The sequence below is a fragment of the Dendropsophus ebraccatus genome, chromosome 10 (genome assembly GCF_027789765.1).
Source record: "Dendropsophus ebraccatus isolate aDenEbr1 chromosome 10, aDenEbr1.pat, whole genome shotgun sequence".
Lineage (NCBI taxonomy): Eukaryota > Metazoa > Chordata > Amphibia > Anura > Hylidae > Dendropsophus > Dendropsophus ebraccatus.
Genome location: NC_091463.1, coordinates 10,887,808 through 10,912,310, shown reverse-complemented (window position 1 = coordinate 10,912,310; position 24,503 = coordinate 10,887,808). Strand labels below are relative to the sequence as shown.

Below are 24,503 nucleotides of genomic sequence, written 5' to 3'. Positions count from 1 at the left end.
ATGGACAGTTCCTGGTATGGACAGAGGTGGCAGCAGAGAGCATTATGTCAGACTGGGGAGAATACACCATTTCCTGCAGGACATACAGCAGCTGATAGGTACTGGAAGACTGGAGATTTTTTTTAAAGAAGTAAAATACAAATCTATATATATCTGGCACCTGTTGATATGCTGGAGTACCCCTTTAAAGTGGTAGCGCATATTACGTGAGGGCAGATATTTATGGGGCTGTGAGCGGTTATGTCATCAGGATTATGGGGTAAAGCTGACTGACCTAAGGGTGACCTAAGGGTGCCCGGAGACCGTCACGTTAGCTTCCCTTGCTGAACAGTATCTCCTTTACATCTAGCTACATAGTGCAAATGGGTGTGATGCCCTAGTCACATGACTGCGCCAAACATCTGGTCCGCACAATGATGAAGACATCCATCCGGCTTGGAGGAGTCTTATGGATTATATACATGCTATACGTCTATAAGATTTTCCAGTATATAGACTATTCTCCAGTGTCCCCATTACTCCTGTGTCCTGGCAGCCATACCCAGCTCAGGGGCATCCAACCAGCAGCCGGGGCCCCCAGTGTGACTCAGCCATCCAGGTAGGAGGGGTATATTGGTAATAAAGGTGATGACTCGGTTGGCTCCTGCATCTGGCGCTCATCCCTCTACAGCTTCTGGCATCTGTTTGCTGTCTCTTCTACCGATCCCCCATGATGGACAGTGGGCACAAGTCCACAGGCGGGCCAAGACAATGATAGATATAATGCTGACAATGCATCTCCCCCCGTGTCCTCCCAGGTGCATACAGGTATCTTTGTAGGTAACAAGCTATAGTATTCACCCGATACCAGGCAGGGAGAGAGCACAGGCCCGATACCAGGCAGGGAGAGAACGTGAGCCCGATACCAGGCAGGGAGAGAGCACAGACCCGATACCAGGAAGGGAGAGAACGTGAGCCCGATACCAGGCAGGGAGAGAGCACAGGCCTGATACCAGGTAGGGAGGGAGCTTGGCCCCGATAGCAGGGAGGGAGCACAGGCCCGATACCAGACAGGGAGAGAGCACAGGCCCGATACCAGGCAGGGAGAGAGCGTGAGCCCGATACCAGGCAGGGAGGGAGCACAGACCCGATACCAGGGAGGGAGAGAACGTGAGCCCGATATCAGGCAGGGAGAGAGCACAGGCCCAATACCAGACAGGGAGAGAGCACAGGCCCGATACCAGGAAGGGAGAGAGCACAGGCCCGATACCAGGCAGGGAGAGAATGTGAGCCCGATACCAGGCAGGGAGAGAGCACAGACCCGATACCAGGAAGGGAGAGAACGTGAGCCCGATACCAGGCAGGGAGAGAGCACAGGCCTGATACCAGGTAGGGAGGGAGCTTGGCCCCGATAGCAGGGAGGGAGCACAGGCCCGATACCAGACAGGGAGAGAGCACAGGCCCGATACCAGGGAGGGAGAGAACGTGAGCCCGATATCAGGCAGGGAGAGAGCACAGGCCCAATACCAGACAGGGAGAGAGCACAGGCCCAATACCAGGCAAGGAGAGAACGTGAGCCCGATACCAGGCAGGGAGGGAGCACAGACCCGATACCAGGGAGGGAGAGAACGTGAGCCCGATATTAGGCAGGGAGAGAGCACAGGCCCAATACCAGACAGGGAGAGAGCACAGGCCCGATACCAGGAAGGGAGAGAATGTGAGCCCGATACCAGGCAGGGAGGGAGCACAGGCCCTGATACCAGGCAGGGAGAGAGCACAGGCTCGATACTAGGCAGGGAGGGAGCGTGGCCCTGATACCAGGCAGGGAGGGAGCGTGGCCCTGATACCAGGAAGGGAGGGAGCTTGGCCCCGATAACAGGCAGGGAGGGAGTGTGGCCCTGATACCAGACAGGGAGAGAACACAGGCCCGATACCAGGCAGGGAGAGAGCACAGGCCCGATACCAGGCAGGGAGGGAGCACGGCCCTGATACCAGGCAGGGAGAGAGCACAGGCCCGATACCAGGCAGGGAGAGAGCACAGGCCCGATACCAGGCAGGGAGGGAGCACGGCCCTGATACCAGGCAGGGAGAGAGCACAGGCCCGATACCAGGCAGGGAGAGAGCACAGGCCCGATACCAGGCAGGGAGGGAGCACGGCCCTGATACCAGGCAGGGAGAGAGCACAGGCCAATACCAGGCAGGGAGAGAGCACAGGCCCCATACCAGGCAGGGAGAGAGCACAGGCCCGATACCAGGCAGGGAGAGAGCACAGGCCGATACCAGGCAGGGAGAGAGCACAGGCCAGATACCAGGCAGGGAGAGAGCACCGGCCCGATACCAGGCAGGGAGAGAGCACAGACCCGACAGACAGGGAGGGAGGGTGGGCTGGATCCAGGCAGTTTGGCTTTAGCTTGGTGCACACACATCTCTCTCTCTCTCTCAGTAGAGACTATTACTCACTGTAGCCACCTGCAGATTTTACCCTTTTCCGCAGCGTAATGGGCAGGGAGCACCACAAGGCAGGGAGGAGACGTGGCCAAATTTATCATAGTTTACACCTAAAACAGGTGTAAATCATGTCAGAAATATACAGCTACACCCCCGGAGCAGGTATATTATGTGCCTGCGGTGCGGCAGGTGAAAGTGCTGCTGGATTCATGCGCCTCTTCGTAAATTCTCATGGGTAAATGGGGGAGAATGGTGCACGAGTACGCTGGTCTTAATAAATCTCCCCCCATAGTGTCAGGGTGCACCTCTGTGTATAGTCCGATCCTGCTTCTCCCCCCTGGTGCATAGTCTCACCCTGCACCCCCCCCCCCCATGTAAAGTCTCATCCTGCACTCCCATGTAAAGTCTCATCCTGACCCCCATGTATAATCTGATCCTGCACCCCCATGTATAAACTAATCCTGCCCCCCTTTATTATCCCCCAGCTTGTAAAGACATCTGTGGTCATTAAAGTTCATAGGTCAGAGCAGGGACGCCCTGAGCTCTGGTCCCATACTGCAGTAATCCCTTATGGTGTGAGGTGGTTGAAGTAATGAAACACATCACAGCGTCACTTTGTGTAAATCTATGTCTGATTAAATACAGCAAATTATAAATAATCATAAAGACAATGGGAAAGGGTCACATGGGGGTAATACCTGTCACAGATCCGGAGCAGAACATGGGCATGACACGTCCCTTTAAATCAGGTTGGTGGGTATATAGCATATATGATGCCCCAGTATAGATACCTGACACACTTCCTCCTGTCTATCCCTCTCCATGTTGTCAGTAAATGGGGACACTCTGGTTTATATACTGAGGATGAAACCCTGTATAGCCCTATCACTTACCACAGCTGAGGGTTTGTTACTATGTCTAGACCACAAATGTCAAACCTGCGGCCCTCCAGCTGTTACAAAACTACAATTCCCATCATGCCGGGGTAGCCGAAGGCACCTGTGGTCTGGACAATCACCCCCATCCTGATAGCAGAGCAGACTCTGCTGCACTATAACCAGCTAACAGAGGACACAACTGTAACAAACCCTCAGCTCTGAGAAGTATTAAGTCAGGATGTAAACCAGACAAAAGTTCATGGAAATAGTGAAGTATATTATAAAGCTGTAGAACTGTTCATTTTACAGCGGAGACAACTTGTCAGTATTAGGATATAAGGAAGGCCTCCGGATCTGTAAAAAGGAAGAAGGGGGGGGGGGATCATAAATATAAGGATAAGGTGATTGACAGCTGCAGCGGTGGATTACACAGTGATCTCCGGTGGTAGCGCCCTCTGTCCAGCTATCATGGTAGAAGCGTCTGCCCCCTCTTGGCTCCTGCTAGACCCCCGGCATATCCTCACCAAACTTACAGCGGTAGGCGGATTGCTTTGCTGGAATGAGAACCTGCAGAAAACCAGAGACAAAGATGCTGAGAGATGCGAGAGCTGTGACTGGAAACAGTTCTGTATATCAGATGCAGATCTAGGAGATCAGTGGTTACAGGGGTGTCTGGCAGCGGCTCATCACCATCCATCACTAGGAGCCGGCCAGGCTGAGCTGCAGGTGGAGGTCTGTACAGAGAGTTTATATGGTGGAGGATATGTGGGGTCTATATGGTGGAGGACATGTGGGGGTCTATATGGTGGAGGATATGTGGGGGTCTATATGGTGGAGGATATGTGGGGGTCTATATGGTGGAGGATATGTGGGGGTCTGTATGGTGGAGGATATGTGGGGGTCTATATGGTGGAGGATATGTGGGGGTCTATATGGTGGAGGATATGTGGGGGTCTGTATGGTGGAGGATATGTGGGGGTCTGTATGGTGGAGGATATGTGGGGGTCTGTATGGTGGAGGATATGTGGGGGTCTGTATGGTGGAGGATATGTGGGGGTCTGTATGGTGGAGGATATGTGGGGGTCTATATGGTGGAGGATATGTGGGGGTCTATATGGTGGAGGATATGTGGGGGTCTATATGGTGGAGGATATGTGGGGGTCTGTATGGTGGAGGATATGTGGAGGTCTGTATGGTGGAGGATATGTGGGGGTCTGTATGGTGGGGGTCTGTATGGTGGAGGATATGTGGAGGTCTGTATGGTGGAGGATATGTGGGGTCTGTATGGTGGAGGATATGTGGGGGTCTGTATGGTGGAGGATATGTGGGGGTCTATATGGTGGAGGATATGTGGGGGTCTATATGGTGGAGGATATGTGGGGGTCTATATGGTGGAGGATATGTGGGGGTCTGTATGGTGGAGGATATGTGGAGGTCTGTATGGTGGAGGATATGTGGGGGTCTGTATGGTGGAGGATATGTGGAGGTCTGTATGGTGGAGGATATGTGGAGGTCTGTATGGTGGAGGATATGTGGGGGTCTGTATGGTGGAGGATATGTGGGGGTCTATATGGTGGAGGATATGTGGGGTCTGTATGGTCACCCCACCTCATTGTGGATGTAGGCGTCACAGCTGTAGCACCACACCGAGAAGTCGGAGAAGCTGAGGACGATATTGTGGCCGCTTGAGACTCCATGACACATCATATGCTCCATGACGTATCTGCCGCACAGAACCTGAGGAACACAAACAAGGATGAGAACCAGCCCACCGAGACCGCCCAGGGTCATGATGAGGAGCGGGCATAGCTAGGAACCAGCCCACCGAGACCAGGGTCATGATAAGGAGCGGGCATAGCTAGGAACCAGCCCACTGAGACCAGGGAACAGGGTCATGATAAGGAGCGGGCATAGCTAGGAACCACCCCACCAAGACCAGGGCCCAGGGTCATGATGAGGCCGATGGAAACTCTTACCTCTTACCATAGAACACGTGATGGACTGACCGCAGGTGGGGGCAGCACGGGCGGCATACTATATGGAGGCAATGTACCATATAAAAACCCTGGGGGGGGGTGTTACTGTATAGGGGCTATCTGCTATATGGGAGAAGCACAGGGTGGGGGGTTCAGGAAGACTATTCTCATAGGGGACACGGCCATGTTGCACCTGCCCCAGTTTCCATACACGGCCGCCTCTTACCTGGTAACACGTGAGACAGACCCAGTTCTCCACCAGGGTGCCGCACTCTGCACAGGGCTCCATCACATCGAGTCCACCAGACGGTATGGCCTGTACTGACTCTAAGTGAGGACACCAGGGCAGGGGTGTAACGCTGAATAATTCCCCCTGCAAACAAGAATCAGACAATGTAAGCTGTTCACATTGGCGCCTTACATATCAACCATCTGCTGCATGCTCCGCCATACTGTGCTCTGCTGCACCACTTGCCCCCAGTGCTATTCCGCCATCTATGCCCCTTCCAGCAGTCACCAAAAATAAAGGAGGACGCCGACTTACAGAGAATACAAGTGACGGGTCCGTGTCCGCTTCATAAGATGAGGAATGGTCCCCCCCAGCGGCTTCAGCGGGCGGCTCTGCGTACTGTGGGAAGAGATTGGACCCCTCTAATATAATCCTTATACACATGAGGGTGAGCGCCCCCCATAAGGCAAGACAGCACAACTAGAATAAACGAGGAGCTTACTACTTATAAGCCTTTAAGGGTTTCCTGCAAAAACAGCGCTACAGCGTCTTCAGGTCGTAAACGGTATTACGTGTGTGCGTATCTATTTAAAGGGGCAGTTCACAAAAAAATATATATATTTCAAATGAACTGGTGCCAGAGATTTGTAATTCACTTCTATTAAAGAATATGTAGTCTTCCAGTACTTTTTAGCTGCTGCATGTCCTGCAGGAAGTAGTGTGTATTCTATCCAGTCTGACACAGTGCTCTCTGCTGTCACCTCTGTCCATGTCAGGAACTGTCCAGAGCCGGAGAGGTTTTCTATGGGAATTTGCTACTGCTCTGGACAGTTCCTGACATGGACAGAGGTGGCAGCAGAGAGCATTGCATCAGACTAGAGAGAATACATCACTTCCTGCAGGACATACATCAGCTGATACAAAAAATAAAGAAGTAAAATACAAATCTCTGGCACCAGTTGGTTTGAAAGAAATTTTTTTTTGTTGAACTACCCCTTTAATGGAACTGAGCTGTAGTACCGCACATGACCTGAGGACAGGTGTGGCGCTGTTTCTGGAAGAAAGCAGCTATGTTTCTCGGATGTGATGTCTAGTCAGAGATGTATGGGTGCCAGTGACGCCCTGAAGCTACGTCCCTCCAGCTGCTACAAAACTACAATTCCCACCATGCATGGGTAGCTAAAGCTTCTCTCACATGTCCAGGCATGATGGGAATTGTAGTTTTTCAGCAGCTGGAGAAAATACACTTTAAGCCCTGGTTGCTGTGATAAGGATACACTCTGGCCGTACCTGTGCCCTGTCTGACAGCCTCCCCATCGGGGTCTTCTTCCTCGCTCCCCCGACCGGTTTGCTCTCCCCCTCCGGAGTCCTGATCTCCACAGTCTTTGTATCATCTCCTAAGTGCAGGTCTCTCAGCAGCTCCTCCACTGAGCTCGGGACCCCCGGCTTAGGCGTCTGCTTGTCCGGGGTCTTGTCAGTCACCTGCAGCTCGATGACCAGCTCCAGGGACTCTCCTTCATTGGACGTAACTGAGTCTCCTCCAATGTCCTTCATGGTGTCCTCCATGTCCGGGACCATGGCGGTCCTCAATCGTGGAGAGTCCATGGTCACTGGTGATAATGTCTTCTCCTGCTCTGGTGTCACATGATCCTCTTCCTGCCTCCTTGGAGATGGTGTGAAGATAATCTGCCTTTGTGGCGATGATATTCCTGGCTCCATCTTCTCCGGGGAGAGGAGGATCTCCTTCTCCGCCTCAGACTCTACAGGGGGTCCAGCTGAAAAGACCCCATAACATATAATATATCCGATCCAACTCACCCAACGTAGCCCCCCCCCCTCCTCCAGACTCTACAGGGGGTCCAGCTGAAAAGACCCCATAACATATAATATATCCGATCCAACTTAACCAACATAGCCCCTCTCCGACTCTACAGGGGGTCCAGCTAAAAAGACCCCACAACATAATATTATGTATCCGATCCAACTCACCCAACATAGCCCCCCTCCTCCGGACTCTACAGGGGGTCCAGCTGAAAAGACCCCATAACATGATATTATATAGCCGATCCAACTCACCCAACGTAGCCCCCCCCCCCCCTCCTCCAGACTACAGGGGGTCCAGCTGAAAGACCCCATAACATGATATTATATATCCGATCCAACTCATCCAACGTAGCCCCCCTCCTCCAGACTCTACAGGGGGTCCAGCTGAAAAGACCCCATAACATGATATTATATATCCGATCCAACTCACCCAATGTAGCCCCCCTCCTCCAGACTCTACAGGGGGTCCAGCTGAAAAGACCCCATAACATATAATATATCCGATCCAACTCACCCAACGTAGCCCCCCTCCTCCAGACTCTACAGGGGGTCCAGCTGAAAGACCCCATAACATGATATTATATATCCGATCCAACTCACCCAACGTAGCCCCCAATGTAGCCCCCCTCCTCCAGACTCTACAGGGGGTCCAGCTGAAAAGACCCCATAACATAATATATATCCGATCCAACTCACCCAACATAGCCCCCCTCCTCCAGACTACAGGGGGTCCAGCTGAAAAGACCCCATAACATACTATATATCCGATCCAACTCACCCAACGTAGCCCCCCCTCCTTCGGACTCTACAGGGGGTCCAGCTCAAAACCCCCCAAAACATATAATATATGTCATCCAACTCACCCAACGTAGCCCCCCTCCTCCAGACTCTACAGGGGGTCCAGCTAAAAAGACCCCATAACATATAATATATCCGATCCAACTCACCCAACGTAGCCCCCCTCCTCCAGACTCTCACCATTTATCCGCAGGCTGCGCCAGTATTTCCTATGTACTCCCAGAACCCTGGAGATGGCGCGTACGGCGGCAGGACGTGGGGCATGGAGGTCAGATATGGTGGGAGGCGGATCACCCAGCAGGGTCCGGGTACACATGGACATGGAGTCCGAGATGGACGTTAGGTTGTATCCACCCTGGGAGGGATAACACAAGGAAGACAATAAAGCTCCACACAAGACGAGGATTCATGGAGGCGCCTGATGCATTACACAGACAAAGAATTTGTAATACCTCACCCTGCCTGTTGTGGCGCTGTAGGAGAATTTAAACTTTGCTGCCGAATTCTGCTGAGACTCCCAGTAGGGAAACATATTCATATATATAATGGCATATATTAAAGGGAAACCCCTCCAATTTTTTTTTTTTTCAAATCAGCTGATTCCAGAAAGTTCTATAGATTTGTAATTTAATTCTATTTAAAAATCCCCAGTCTTCCAGTACTTATCAGCTGCTGTATGGTCTGCAGGAAGTGGTGTATTTTCTCCAGTCTGACACATTGCTCTCTGCTGCCACCTCTGTCCATGTCAGGAACTGTCCAGAGAGGTTTTCTATGGGGATTTGCTGCTGCTCTGGACAGTTCCTGACATGGACAGAGGTGGCAGCAGAGAGCACTGTGTCAGACTGGAGAGAGAATACACCACTTTCTGCAGGACATACAGCAGCTGATAAATACTGGAAGACTGGAGATTATTAAATAGAAGTAAATAACAAATAAATACATTTTCGCTGGAGTACCCTTTAAAGGAGTTATTCCAGGATCATTGAAAAAAACAAACAAACAAAAACAGCGCTACCCCCGTCCTCAGGTTGTGTGTGGTATTACAATTCACCTCCATTCCATTCAATGGAACTCAGCTAAAAACCCCCACAACCAAACTGAGGACAGGAGAGGCGCTGTTTCTGGAAGAGAGCGGCCATGTTTTATCTAAGCCTGGATAGCCCCTTTAAGCAGCAGTGGTTGTCCAGGTCTCAGGCACTCACCTCCAGCACCACCACCACTTTGCCCCCTGCCAGTCCCATCAGGAGATGCGTCATGTGGTTGTCCAGGTCTCAGGCACTCACCTCCAGCACCACCACCACTTTGCCCCCTGCCAGTCCCATCAGGAGATGCGTCATGTGGTTGTCCAGGCCTCAGGCACTCACCTCCAGCACCACCACCACTTTGCCCCCTGCCAGTCCCATCAGGAGATGCGTCATGTGGGCATAGCCTTCCGGACTGATGCAGCAGCCCCCGAGCGGGTCTCCGCGGGCGGCATCGAATCCGGCCGACACCAAAACCAGCTGTGGGTTAAACTGAAGATAAAGAGAATAACGTATGAAGACCATGACTCCCTGCATGAGCCCCTCCCCCACCCTCCATCCTCTCCCCGCACCTCGTAAGCAATGGGCATGACGATCCTGTGGAAGGCGAGCAGGTACTCCACATCGCCCATCTTTCCACCGTTCCAGGGGATGTTCACATTGAATCCTTCGCCCGGACCACATCCGACCTTATCGTGTGCGGCGTCCTCGGAAGACGGGAAGAAGAGGCCGTCGTCATAGCGATGGAGCGACACGTACAGGACGCTGGTGGGGGGGTAAAGGAGGGTGAACACAGGGGGCCAGGTGAACGTCTGCACAGCTCACAGCAGGGGCCACGTTACCTGGGGTCGTCCTGGAAGATGTGCTGCGTTCCGTTCCCATGGTGGATATCCCAGTCCAATATCATCACCCTGCACGGAGACATCAGAAGGGGGAAGGTTAAAGGGGAAGTTCACAAAAAAAATTCTCATCAACTGGTGCCAGAGATTTGTAATTTACTTCTATTAAAAAAACGCAAGTCTTCCAGTACCTATCAGCTGCTTTATGTCCTGCAGAAAATGGTGTTTTCTTTCCAGTCTGACACAGTGCTCTCTGCTGCCACCTGTGTCCATGTCAGGAACTGTCCAAAACAGCAGCAAATCCCCATAGAAAACCTCTCCTGCCCTGGACAGTTCCTGATATGGACAGAGGTGGCAGCAGAGAGCAGTGTGTCAGACTGGAGAGAAGACACCACTTCCTGCAGGACATACAGCAGCTGATAAGTACCGGAAGACTGGAGATCTTTACCTTAGTGGAGGATCGGACGGGCTCTGCAGACTCTGGGCGTATCGTGCAGCCAAGGCGACATTGTTAAAGAAGCAAAACCCACAGGCTTCCCCTGATTCTGCATGGTGCCCCGGAGGGCGGACGATACAAACTCCATTCTGGACCTGTACACAAGACGAGAGGTGGTGAGAGATGCCGCACATAGGGGGCAGTATAGCAGCATCTATGAGCAGGGTCTGGCCTCACCTCCCCCTTCACTACGGCCTCCACCACACTGAGCGTGGAGCCGGCGGCCAGGCAGGCGCTGTGGTAGGACCTGTTGTTGATGTAGATGGAGTTGTACTCGGAGCCGGTCCGGTGCAGGTCTCTCGGCTTCATTCGGGAGGTTTCTTCAATCTTCTCAATGTAGGGAAGACTACGGGGACAAGGACGGTTATACTGGGAGGTCTCTTCCATCACGTACCTGCTCACCGGGGGGTCCCAGATGTCAGAGCCCCAACAATCCCAATAACGGGACCCCCTGTATCTGGATGGCCACTCTCCATTATAGGGAGGAGAAAATCTGCAGGAACTGAGCACTGAGCATATCCCTTTAAGACCATGTTTACACTGGAGGGATTTGGGCTCGGATTCCCCTTACCATAGCGGCAGACCCCCGGCACCCACCTATGACACATCTGCAGCTCCTTAGTAGATGCCAGACGATGAGGAAGACGGCTGCAGCGATCTACCAGCCCCATCTCCTTGTGCCGCTTATATATCCGGGAAATTCTCTGCGGGAGCTCGGGGTGACCACTGGGAAGAGGACGAAGAACGGCCATTAATACATGAGAAATGCTGCGGGGGTGCGTCTCATCATGACCTCTCCTCACCTGTCCCACATGTTATATCGCTCCATCATCTCCTCACCTGTCCCTCATATTATATCGCTCCATCATCTCCTCACCTGTCCCACATATTATATCGCTCCATCATCTCCTCACCTGTCCCACATATTATATCGCTCCATCATCTCCTCACCTGTCCCACATATTATATCGCTCCATCATCTCCTCACCTGTCCCACATGTTATATCGCTCCCTCATCATGGCGTCTCCTCACCTGTCCCACATGTTATATCGCTCCCTCATCATGGCGTCTCCTCACCTGTCCCACATGTTATAATGCTCCATCATGGCGTCTCCTCATCTGTCCCACATATTATATCGCTCCATCATCATGGCGTCTCCTCACCTGTCCCACATATTATATCGCTCCATCATGGCGCCTCCTCACCTGTCCCACGTTATAATGCTCCATCATGGCCTCTCCTCACCTGTCCCACATATTATATCGCTCCATCATGGCGTCTCCTCATCTGTCCCACATATTATATCGCTCCATCATCATGGCATCTCCTCACCTGTCCCACATATTATATCGCTCCATCATGACGTCTCCTCACCTGTCCCACATATTATATTGCTCCATCATGACGTCTCCTCACCTGTCCCACATATTATATCGCTCCATCATCTCCTCACCTGTCCCACATATTATATCGCTCCATCATCTCCTCACCTGTCCCACATGTTATAATGCTCCATCATCTCCTCACCTGTCCCACATGTTATAATGCTCCATCATCTCCTCACCTGTCCCACATGTTATAATGCTCCATCATCTCCTCACCTGTCCCACGTTATAATGCTCCATCATCTCCTCACCTGTCCCACATGTTATAATGCTCCATCATCCGCTCGTCGTACACCAGGCCTGTGCGCTTCTCCGGTAACTTCCTCATCACCTCCTGCATGGTCCTGTCCAGCGTGACCTTCAGGACGTCGTCTTTTGGCTCCTCGGGGAAGGACCGGCTGCTATTTTCCTCTGTTGTCAGCTTCTCTCCCTCAGTCTCCATCTTTATAGTGAAATCTGGAGAGGTGATGTGAATCATAGTATGGCTGGATAGTGAAGACAAGATGGACGTGGCTGATAACTGAGAACCTGTATTTCCTGATGTGCGGAGAACATCCCTGAGGTAATGATGGCAGCGGGGGATGGGGCAGAAAAAGTGACAACTACTTCTCTGTGTACAGCGTGGTTGTCACCCTGCCTCATCCTCATATAGGTTATGTCTCCAGACAACAAGCTGATCAATGGCGTCCTGCTACAATCTGTAGGGGGAGCCAAAAGCAAGTGTTCAGCTTCACCACAGCGCCTCCGCAGGGAGGGTGAGGTATTACACAGATCCTATACAAATCATTGGGTTGCCCATGTAAAGCAGGGATAGGAAACCTTCTGCCATCCAGCTGTTGCAGAACTACAATTCCCATCATGCCCAACAGCCGAACAGCTGGAGGGCCGAAGCTTCCCTGCTCCTGATGTAATGTACACAAAAGCTTGTAGCTGTTATGGTTATGGTCTCTATTAAAATGTTTTTCTTTCAAATCAACTGGTTTCAGAAATGTATGTAGATTTGCAATTTCTATTTAAAAATCTCAAGTCTTCCAGTACTTATCAGCTGCTGAATGTCCTGTAAGTGGTGTTTTCTCTTTAGTGTGACACAGTGCTCTCTGCTGCCACCTCTGTCCATGTCAGGAACTGTCCAGAGCAGGAGAGGTTTTCTATGGGGATTTGCTCCTGCTCTGGACAGCTCCTGACATGGACAGAGGTGGCAGCAGAGAGCACCGTGTCAGCCTGGAGAGGATACACATCTTTCTGCAGGACATACAGCAGCTGATAAGTACTGGAAGACTAGAGATTTTTAAATAGTAGAAAATTACAAATCTATATAAACTTCCTGAAACCCTTTGATTTGAAAAAAATATTTTTTTTGCTAGAATACCACAGACCAGTATTAGCCCCCAGTGTTAGCAGTCCAGCAGTGCCCCCCTCCCCCCAAGCTCCTGAAAAAAACAAAAATTGGAGGTGACCATGAAGACGGTGCAGCTCACCCTGGTCCTGCAGACACCTCCAGTACTTCCTGTGGTTGGAGATGGCGTCAGAGATGGAATCCAGAGCACTGCGGAAACCAATAAGGATCATCAGGCTGTGAGGTCATGACCCGGGACCCCCACATACATTCTATACGGTGAGGAGGATAGAGGCAGGCTCCAGACATCAGCGTCTCATCAGCTACATGGATGCCGCTCACACCAATCACAGCTCAGCTCTCAAGGTTCTGGTAAAATGAAAGCTGAGCTGTGATTGGTTACTATAATCTTCCCCTATATCTATGGCTGACAGCATACAGGAGCCTCTCACCTCTCACAGGGTGTGAACTGCTGGTGTAGGCCCGGACAGGGGTCTCCCAGCAGCATCTTCAGGGAGGCGCAGACACCTTCTGCCAGGGAGCGCATGTTGTATCCTCCCTGTAAGAGACACAGCGGCAACATCTACAAAGATTCATACAGGTGAGGAGTGCTGACATGACACCTGTGCCCACCAGGGTATGGATACATCCTCCAGAGCTGCACTCACTGTTCTGCTGCTGGTGGGGTCACTGTGTACATACATTACATTACTGATCCTAAGTTACATCCTGTATTATACCCCAGAGCTGCACTCACTATTCTGCTGGTGGGGTCACTGTGTACACACATTACATTACTGATCCTGAGTTACATCCTGTATTATACTCCGGAGCTGCACTCACTATTCTGCTGGTGGGGTCACTGTGTACATACATTACATTACTGATCCTGTACTGATCCTGAGTTACATCCTGTATTATTCTCCAGAGCTGAACTCAGTATTCTGCTGGTGGGGTCACTGTGTACATACATTATATTACTGATCCTGAATTACATCCTGTATTATACTCCAGAGCTGCACTCACTATTCTGCTGGTGGTGGGGTCACTGTGTACATACATTACATTACTGATCCTGAGTTACATCCTGTATTATTCTCCAGAGCTGCACTCACTATTCTACAAGTGAAATCACCTAGCGTCCCCTGCTTGTTCAGTGTCTTCTAGGAGTAGATTGATATTTTAATGTAACATGAGACCATGGTCTGTAGCTGGGATATGTCAGCACATGCTGGGAGTTGTAGTTTCCCCACACTGACCTTGGACACGTACTAATGCCCCATGTCACTACCACTTCTCACCTCCAGAGAGAGCACCAGTCTTCCCTCAGCCAAACACATGAGCAGGTGGGTGAGGTGAGCAAAGCATGCTGGGGTAGCGGACATCTCCCCCTATAGGACACGAAGAGGCATTACAATATATACACACCTGAGCGGTGCCTGTATATAACACCACCATTATACACGCCGTTACCTTAGGATCTCCGACCACCGAGTCGTATCCTGCAGCGACCAACACAAGCTGAGGCTGGAACTGGCGGAAAGGAGAATGGTTACTGCCACTCAGCTACAGCTTAGATACATCCCCGATCCGGTCATATAGTTACCTCATAGGAGATGGGCAGGAGGAGGTGCAGGAAGGCCGTGATGTAATCCGCATCGCTCATTCCTGTCTGTGGGGCAAACAAAATATACCAATATATAGGCTGCAATACTCAAGTCTTATCCCTAGGTCCGACTCCTGACACCCCCACTGATCAGCTGACTGAAGGGGCTGCGACATTGCTACAGCCCTACATTGTTTACCAGGAACAGCGCCATGCATTTAGTAGTGGCTGGGCCTGGTACTGCAGCTCAGTTAACAGACCAGTCACTTGAATAGGACTAAGCTGCAGCGAGCTTTAAAGTGACACTGTCAACCCCTTTTGTGCATTCTGAGGGGTAAATTTAGCGGTTTTCATACCTTATTTTATATCATACGTCATGGTGCTTGTTCAAGTAAAAAGTAATCTTTTATCAACTGCAGATTGTGTTAAGTGGGCGGGGCCTCGCAGCATTAGCGCCACTTAGCAACGCCCACAACGCCACAGTTGGCCCCACCCCCTCGCTGGCCATTGGAACAGGCTGGCCGAAAGGTCTAGACCCCACCCCCTTTATGTTGGCCAACCAATGGGCGTAAAAGGGGCGGACCGACTGTGATGTTGTGGGTGGGGCTAAATGGCGCTAATGCCACAAGGCCACGCCCACTTAATACAATCTGCTGTTGATAAATGGACACTTTTTACTTTAACAAGCACCATGACGTATGATATGAAATAATATATGAAAAACGCTAAATTTACCCTTTACACCTATGTAGAGATGTCAGAATGCACAAAGGGGGTGACAGTGTCACTTTAAAGGGGCACTCCAGCGAAAATCAACTGGTTTCACAAATGTATATAGATTTGTAATTTACTTCAGTACTTATCAGCTGCAGTATGTCCTGCAGGAAGTAGTGTATTCTTTCTTGTCTGACACAGTGCTCTCTGCTGCCACCTCTGTCCATGTCAGGAACTGTCCAGAGTAGCAGCAAATCCCCATAGAAAACCTCTCCTGCTCTGGACAGTTCCTGACATGGGCAAAGGTGGGTCAGACTGGAAAGCACACACCACTTCCTGCAGGACATACAGCAGCTGATAAGTAGTGGAAGACTGGAGGTTTTAAAATAGAAGTAAATAAAAAATCTATATAACTTTCTGACACCAGTTGATTTGAAAGAAAAAGATTTTAGCCGGAGTACCCCTTTTATTACAAGGCAATGAGGCTGAGCTGAATATCAGGGGTGCTGGGCTAGGATGTCAGCATTGCATTCCTGAATTCCTTCAAGGATATCCCCACAGGTCGGGAGGAGCAGGCACAGCCACCGTGGCCTCATTCATACCTTATTCCAGGGCACGTTTATAGTATACTGCTTGCCCCTCTCCTTCCCCACAGCAGCGCTGGACGACTCCACCAGATGCGGCCAAAATTCTCCATTTTCATAGCGATGGATAGAAAAATAAAGGACACTAACGGGAGAAGGAAACACGAAGTCAGAGGGGAGACATTACACACGACTCTCCATTAGAGAGTGGGCCAAACCTGGTGACAACCATATATAAGCCAAAGTAAGGGCAATTACAGCTCTTATAGGGGTTGTCACTCATTTACCCAGTACTGGTCAATAACTTTGCAGCTTTGCCTTTCAGTAGTCTGGAAAAGCTGAGTGACAACAGTAAAATTGTGTCTGTCTGAAGCCACCACTAGGGGGAGCCCACTGTATACAGTGTTATCATTGAGTTCTATATATGACCAGTACACAGTACACTCCTCTGTGTCTATGACAGTAACGTATATACCCGTGTATCCCCGGCGTGATCTCTCATCACCATAACTACATGTACGTACAAACCTTGGGTCTTGCTCAAATATGAACTGGGTGCCTTGTCCGTGATGTACGTCCCAGTCCACGATGAGAACCCTGGGGAGAAGAACGCAGGATGAGTGTATGACAGGCGACGGCCCAGTCCGGTGCGGTAACCAAAACTCCCCCGGACTCACCGTCTCACACCGTGCTGGTGCTGGGAGTATCTGGCAGCGACGGCCAACTGGTTAAACATGCAGTAACCGTTCATCTGGTCAGTGTGAGCGTGGTGCCCCGGAGGCCTGTATATGGGGGGGGCATTATAGTAATAACTACATACATATATATATATATATATATATATATATATATATATATATATATATACACACACACACACTATGACATGGTAATAACTCACCTCACCACCGCCAGCCCGTTCCGGAGCTCCCCTCTCATAACCTTGTCAACTAACTGTAGCACAGAACCGGCGGCCACACAGGAGGCGGTGAATGACATCTAGGGGTCCGGAGAGAAGGAAAAGCAGCGCATTAAAGGGGCGGCACAGTACAACCCCCACAACTTAAAGGGGCTGCCCCACCATTAACAGCCCGGGTAGGGGATAAACATATGGATCTGACTGCTAATCGTTGCCTGCACGGAAAGATTAAATTCGAACAATATATCGATTTTTTCCGTGTAATAGGGCCCTAAAGAGTTTTTTACATGGGCCGATTATCAACCAGGAATGTTGGAAGAAATACTTCAGCGGCCAATAAAAAGTGACAGCGATCAGCTGAGGAGCAGGAAAGTGGCCGATCCTGCCTGTAGAACATGCTTCAAAATGTATTGTTATCGGCCGCACATCTTCCTGTGTACACTGGGTTATATGTGGCCGATAACAATAAAAGGAAACTGACAGCACAGATGTGTATATATTCTTTTTGTCAGTTTAAAGATCACACAGCAGTACATACTTACCTAGTGCGCTGCTGCTGTGATCTGGCATCTTCTCCGGCTCTCCCATCCAGCCGCTGTATCTTCAAGCCACCACCTCCTCCAGAATCATTGACCAATGGAGGAGGTGGGACCTGCAGCTAGATGGGAGAGTCGGAGAAGAGGATGCCGGATGACAGCAGCTGCATGCTAGGTAAGTGTGTACTAAAGTGTGATCTGGAAACTGACAGCATAAATATATGTATATCAGTGCTGTCAGTTTCCATGGTTGCACGGGCGATACATGGATTGTTCATGCAGCTCGGACGCTCAATTTCTCATGCCATGTAAGGGCACTGCAAACGAGTGCCGATGTCGCGGCCTGTGGCCATTGTGTAATGTAAAAGGACCCTAGGACCATCAACAGCACAGAGGTCACACGTGTGCAGAGCTGCACCATTCATTGTCTATGGTAGCTATGGCAGACATAACTAGATTGCTCTCACTGACATTAAATTCACGGCCACGAGGAGAGACTCAGGACCTCAGACCCACTGGGATTGTACGCTTATGCCCTATCCTGTGGTTATGGTGAAACAACCCCTCCAACTGAGCTCCTAGAATGCAAATAACCACAGCAGGCTCTGTGCAGACACTGAACAAGCAGGGGATGCTGGGAGATTTCCAGCATAATGTATAACATAATGTAAGGCGGCAGCTGCAGACTCACCGGGTGCAGGTAGACAGAGTCATACTTGTCGGACAATGCTCGCAGCTCCTCCTCTGTCATTTTCTGGGTGGATTTCATTAACTCTACATATTCCGGGCTGAAAGTTAGTGGATGAGATGAAACATTCAGGTTCCGTATTCCTTTGTCCCTAGACGGACACAATCATTGATCACTTACCTGTGGACCAGCAGGATCTCCTCCTCCGATGCTTCCCGGGCCTGTAGATACAGTCACATGATCACGGTGCTATCTAATCATTAATAACCACCGACCGGGACATACCGCCACTCACCGGCACGGACACGCAGCGCTCCAGCAGCCCGTACTCCGCCAGCTTCTCCTTCACGGCCAGAAGACGAGCAGGACATTCCGGAAAGCTGAACATAAGGAGACACCATGCTGAGCCATAGAGATCAATCATACAAAGAGACACTGAGATAAAAGATGGAGACCGACTGGGAGGAGAGGAATAAACCCTGCGGGTAACATTACTTGTCATCCCAGAGACAGAAGAATTGTGTCATCCGGTCATCATAAACCAGGCCCGTTCCTTCTGCGGGAGACTCTCTATCCAGGCGCTGGGGGGGGAGAAAAACATCATAAAGATCATTGATGTATATATATTACATTACTGATCCTGAGTAACATCCTGTATTATACTCCAGAGCTGCACTCACTATTCTGCTGGTGGGGTCACTGTGTACATACATTACTAATCCTGTACTGATCCTGAGTTACACCCTGTATTATACTCCAGAGCTGCACTCACTATTCTGCTGGTGGGGTCACTGTGTACATACATTACATTACTGATCCTGAGTTACATCCTGTATTATACTCCAGAGCTGCACTCACTATTCTGCTGGTGGTGGGGTCACTGTGTACATACATTACATTACTGATCCTGAGTTACATCCTGTATTATACTCCAGAGCTGCACTCACTATTCTGCTGGTGGTGGGGTCACTGTGTACATACATTACATTACTGATCCTGAGTTACATCCTGTATTATACTCCAGAGCTGCACTCACTATTCTGCTGGTAGGGTTACTGTGTACATACATTACTGATCCTGAGTTACTTCCTGTATAATACTCCAGAGCTGCACTCACTATTCTGCTGGTGGGGTCACTGTGTACATACATTACATTACTGATCCTGAGTTACATCCTGTATTATACCCCAGAGCTGCACTCACTATTCTGCTGGTGGGGTCACTGTGTACATACATTACTGATCCTGAGTTACATCCTGTATTATACTCCAGAACTCACTATTCTGCTGGTGGGGTCACTGTATACATACATTACTTATCCTGTACTGATCCTGAGTTACATCCTGTATTATACTCCAGAGCTGCACTCACTATTCTGCTGGTAGGGTTACTGTGTACATACATTACTGATCCTGAGTTACTTCCTGTATAATACTCCAGAGCTGCACTCACTATTCTGCTGGTGGGGTCACTGTGTACATACATTACATTACTGATCCTGAGTTACATCCTGTATTATACCCCAGAGCTGCACTCACTATTCTGCTGGTGGGGTCACTGTGTACATACATTACTGATCCTGAGTTACATCCTGTATTATACTCCAGAACTCACTATTCTGCTGGTGGGGTCACTGTATACATACATTACTTATCCTGTACTGATCCTGAGTTACATCCTGTATTATACTCCAGAGCTGCACTCACTATTCTGCTGTACATGACATAATATATATGCAAATAGCTGGGGTTCTCACCAGTCCATCCAGCTGGTCACAGATCTCTCTTTCGGGGGTCTTCTTCATGCGGTGGCCTCTCTTCTTTACTTCCTGGAGGCTGGGCCCCCCCTGAGGTGATGGCTGCCCCTTCTTCCCTGGTTTCTTCTAGGATGACAGACAATCCAGCTATGAGGATAATATGGGCCCATAGTGTATACAGAATATATATACCTGGTATATATATATGGCGGATATAGTGTATATATATATACCAGGACAGCAGACGTACCGCGGTGCTGAGTCCGGGGGAGCCGCCTCTTCCTCCGGGTGACTTGCGTTCTCGAGGGGAGGACATGGTCCGGTCTGATCGATCACAGATCTGTCGTCATGCAGGAAGATAATAGGTCAGTGCTGGATCCTGAGGAGCCGCAGATCTACAGGCCGAGCACAGGAGACGGCTCAGCGGACACCTCCTGCACCCCATCCTGGAGAGGGCCCCCCTATAGTGACTGTATCACTCAGCGATGGGGCTCCACCCTCCACTCCATCACCATAGAGATAACACCACCAGGATACTGCCCCCCCCCCCCCCCCCCCCCCCCCCCCCCATACTGCAGATTATATATCAGGACAGAGCTTTACATATCATGTATCAGGACACTGCTGCCCCCCCCCCTCCTGTATCATGTAAGAGGACAGAGCTGCCCCCCCCTCCTGTATCATGTATGAGGACAGAGCTGCCCCCCCCATATCATGTATGAGGACAGAGCTGCCCACCCCCATATCATGTATGAGGACAGAGCTGTCCCCCTTATATATCATGTATCAGGACAGAGCTGCCCCCCCCCCCCTATGTCATGTATCAGGACAGAGCTGCCCCCCCCCCCTATGTCATGTGTCAGGACAGAGCTGCCCCCCCATATCATGTATCAGGACAGAGCTGCCCGCCCCCCTTATATCATGTATCAGGACAGAGCTGTCCCCCCTTATATCATGTATCAGGACAGTGCTGCCCCCTCATATCATGTATCAGGACAGAGGTGTCCCCCCTCATATCATGTATCAGGACAGAGCTGTCCCCCCTTATATCATGTATCAGAACACTGTTGCCCCCTTATATCATGTATCAGGACAGAGCTGTCCCCCCTTATATCATGTATCAGGACAGTGCTGCCCCCTCATATCATGTATCAGGACAGTGCTGCCCCCCTTATATCATGTATCAGGACAGAGGTGTCCCCCCTCATATCATGTATCAGGACAGTGCTGCCCCCCTTATATCATATACCAGGACATAGCTGCCCCCCTTATATGATGTATCGGAACACTGCTGCCCCCTTATATCATGTATCAGGACAAAGCTGTCCCCCCCTTATATCATGTATCAGGACAGTGCTGCCCCCCTTATATCATGTATCAGGACAGAGCTGCCCCCCCCCCCCCCTTATATCATGTATCAGGACAGAGCTGCCCCCCCCCCCCCTTATATCATGTATCAGGACACAGCTGCCCCCCCCTTATATATCATGTATCAGGACACAGCTGCCCCCCCTTATATATCATGTATCAGGACACTGCTGCCCCCCCCCTTATATATCATGTATCAGGACAGAGCTGCCCCCCTTATATATCATGTATCAGGACAGAGCTGCCCCCCTTATATATCATGTATCAGGACACAGCTGTCCCCCTTATAAATCATGTATCAGGACAGAGCTGCCCCCCTATATATCATGTATCAGGACAGAGCTGCCCCCCCTATATATCACGTATACGTAGCTTCCCCCTGCAGTTCGCTGTGTATGATGATAGGGGGCAGTGCTGCTCCCCTATACCATAGTGCAGTGTCCCGCTCTCCCGGTATAGCGCCGCCTCTCCCGTCTCCGCCGCTTCACCCAAACTAACCGATATGTTCAAAGTCCTCCGCTCCCGGTCGATGACGTCACTTCCAGAACATGTGATACAGACCACGCCCACTCCGTGCTGTGTGACATCACCCAGAGTTTGACAACTCCCGAATAACACGGGACTGGTAGGACTGGTGCTGATGGTGCCGCCTATATTATATATATATTATATACCACTCATAGCCCCCTATATTATATATAATTATATACCACTCATAGCCCCGTATATATATTATATACCACTCATAGCCCCTATATATTATTATATACCACTCATAGCCCCCTATATATATTATTATATACCACTCATAGCCCCTATATATTGTTATATACCACTCATAGCCCCTATATATTATTACATACCACTCATAGCCCCCTATATATTATTACACACCACTCATAGTCCCCTATATATATTATATACCACTCATAGCCCCCTATATATATTATATACCACTCATAGCCCCCTATATATATTATATACCACTCATAGCCCCCTATATATATTATATACCACTCATAGCCCCTATATATATTATATACCACTCATAGCCCCTATATATTATTATATACCACTCATAGCCCCCTATATATTATTATATACCACTCATAGCCCCTATATATATTATATACCACTCATAGCCCCCTATATATTATATACCACTCATAGCCCCTATATATTATTATATACCACTCATAGCCCCCTATATATTATTATATACCACTCATAGCCCCCTATATATTATTATATACCACTCATAGCCCCCTATATATTATTATATACCACTCATAGTCCCCTATATATATTATATACCACTCATAGCCCCCTATATATATTATATACCACTCATAGCCCCCTATATATATTATATACCACTCATAGCCCCTATATATATTATATACCACTCATAGCCCCTATATATTATTATATACCACTCATAGCCCCCTATATATTATTATATACCACTCATAGCCCCTATATATATTATATACCACTCATAGCCCCCTATATATTATATACCACTCATAGCCCCTATATATTATTATATACCACTCATAGCCCCCTATATATTATTATATACCACTCATAGCCCCCTATATATTATTATATACCACTCATAGCCCCCTATATATTATTATATACCACTCATAGCCCCCTATATATATTATATACCACTCATAGCCCCTATATATATTATATACCACTCATAGCCCCTATATATTATTATATACCACTCATAGCCCCCTATATATTATTATATACCACTCATAGCCCCTATATATATTATATACCACTCATAGCCCCCTATATATTATATACCACTCATAGCCCCTATATATTATTATATACCACTCATAGCCCCCTATATATTATTATATACCACTCATAGCCCCCTATATATTATTATATACCACTCATAGCCCCCTATATATTATTATATACCACTCATAGCCCCCTATGTATTATTATATACCACTCATAGTCCCTATATATTATATACCACTCATAGCCCCCTATATATTATTATATACCACTCATAGCCCCCTATATATTATATACCACTCATAGCCCCCTATATATTATTATATACCACTCATAGCCCCCTATATATTATTATATACAACTCATAGTCCTCTATATATTATTATATACCACTCATAGCCCCCTATATATTATTATATACCACTCATAGCCCCCTATATATTATTATATACCACTCATAGCCCCCTATGTATTATTTACCACTCATAGTCCCCTATATATTATTATATACCACTCATAGCCCCCTATATATTATTATATACCACTCATAGCCCCCTATATATATTATATACCACTCATAGCCCCCTATATATTATTATATACCACTCATAGCCCCTATATATTATTCCATACCACTGATAGTCCCCTATATATTATTATATACCACTCATAGCCCCTATATATTATTATATACCACTCATAGCCCCCTATATATTATTATATACCACTGATAGCCCCTATATATTATTACACACCACTGATAGCCCCTATATATTATTATATACCACTCATAGCCCCCTATATATTATTACACACCACTCATAGCCCCTATTTATTATTATATACCACTCCTAGCCCCTATATTTTATATACACTCATAGCCCCCTATATATTATTATATACCACTCCTAGCCCCTATATAATTATATAGCACTCATAGCCCCTATATATTATTATATACCACTCATAGCCCCCCTTATATTATTATATACCACTCATAGTCCCCTATATATTATTATATACCACTCATAGCCCCTATATATTATTATATACCACTCATAGCCCCCTATATATTAGTATATACCACCCATAGCCCCCTATATATTATTATATACCACTCATAGTCCCCTATATATTATATACCACTCATAGCCCCCTATATATTATTATATACCACTCATAGCCCCCTATATATTATTACACACCACTCATAGCCCCCTATTTATTATTATATACCACTCATAGCCCCCATTTATTATTATATACCACTCATAGCCCCCTATATATTATTATATACCACTCATAGCCCCCTATATATTATTATATACCACTCATAGCCCCCTATATATTATTATA

General features: G+C 48.7%; 1 protein-coding gene across 1 annotated transcript; it reads right to left on the bottom strand.

The window, feature by feature from the left end:
* Positions 1-3,037: 3,037 nt before the first annotated feature.
* Positions 3,038-21,863, bottom strand: HDAC6 (histone deacetylase 6). Its single transcript, XM_069942706.1, has 29 exons — positions 21,812-21,863; positions 20,266-20,355; positions 20,016-20,141; positions 18,755-18,840; positions 18,555-18,639; positions 18,440-18,480; positions 18,263-18,359; positions 17,018-17,115; positions 16,794-16,898; positions 16,645-16,713; positions 16,135-16,261; positions 14,819-14,884; positions 14,686-14,745; positions 14,514-14,603; positions 13,665-13,771; positions 13,355-13,422; positions 12,128-12,332; positions 11,087-11,215; positions 10,667-10,835; positions 10,442-10,584; positions 9,997-10,065; positions 9,727-9,919; positions 9,497-9,646; positions 8,313-8,487; positions 6,801-7,285; positions 5,826-5,909; positions 5,508-5,654; positions 4,914-5,042; positions 3,038-3,872 (listed from the first exon to the last, which is right to left on the bottom strand). Exons 1-29 carry the CDS (start codon positions 21,812-21,814, stop codon positions 3,807-3,809), a joined length of 3,462 nt encoding a protein of 1,153 aa, XP_069798807.1. The 5' UTR covers positions 21,815-21,863; the 3' UTR covers positions 3,038-3,806.
* Positions 21,864-24,503: the final 2,640 nt, after the last annotated feature.

Excerpts from the sequence above, each read along its gene's own strand:
- HDAC6 (XM_069942706.1), bottom strand. Across the intron at positions 20,142-20,265 it reads CCCCCGGACTCAGCACCGCG|AAGAAACCAGGGAAGAAGGG; the intron begins GTACGTCTGCTG and ends CTGTCATCCTAG. Across the intron at positions 3,873-4,913 it reads ACGCCTACATCCACAATGAG|GTTCTCATTCCAGCAAAGCA; the intron begins GTGGGGTGACCA and ends GGTTTTCTGCAG.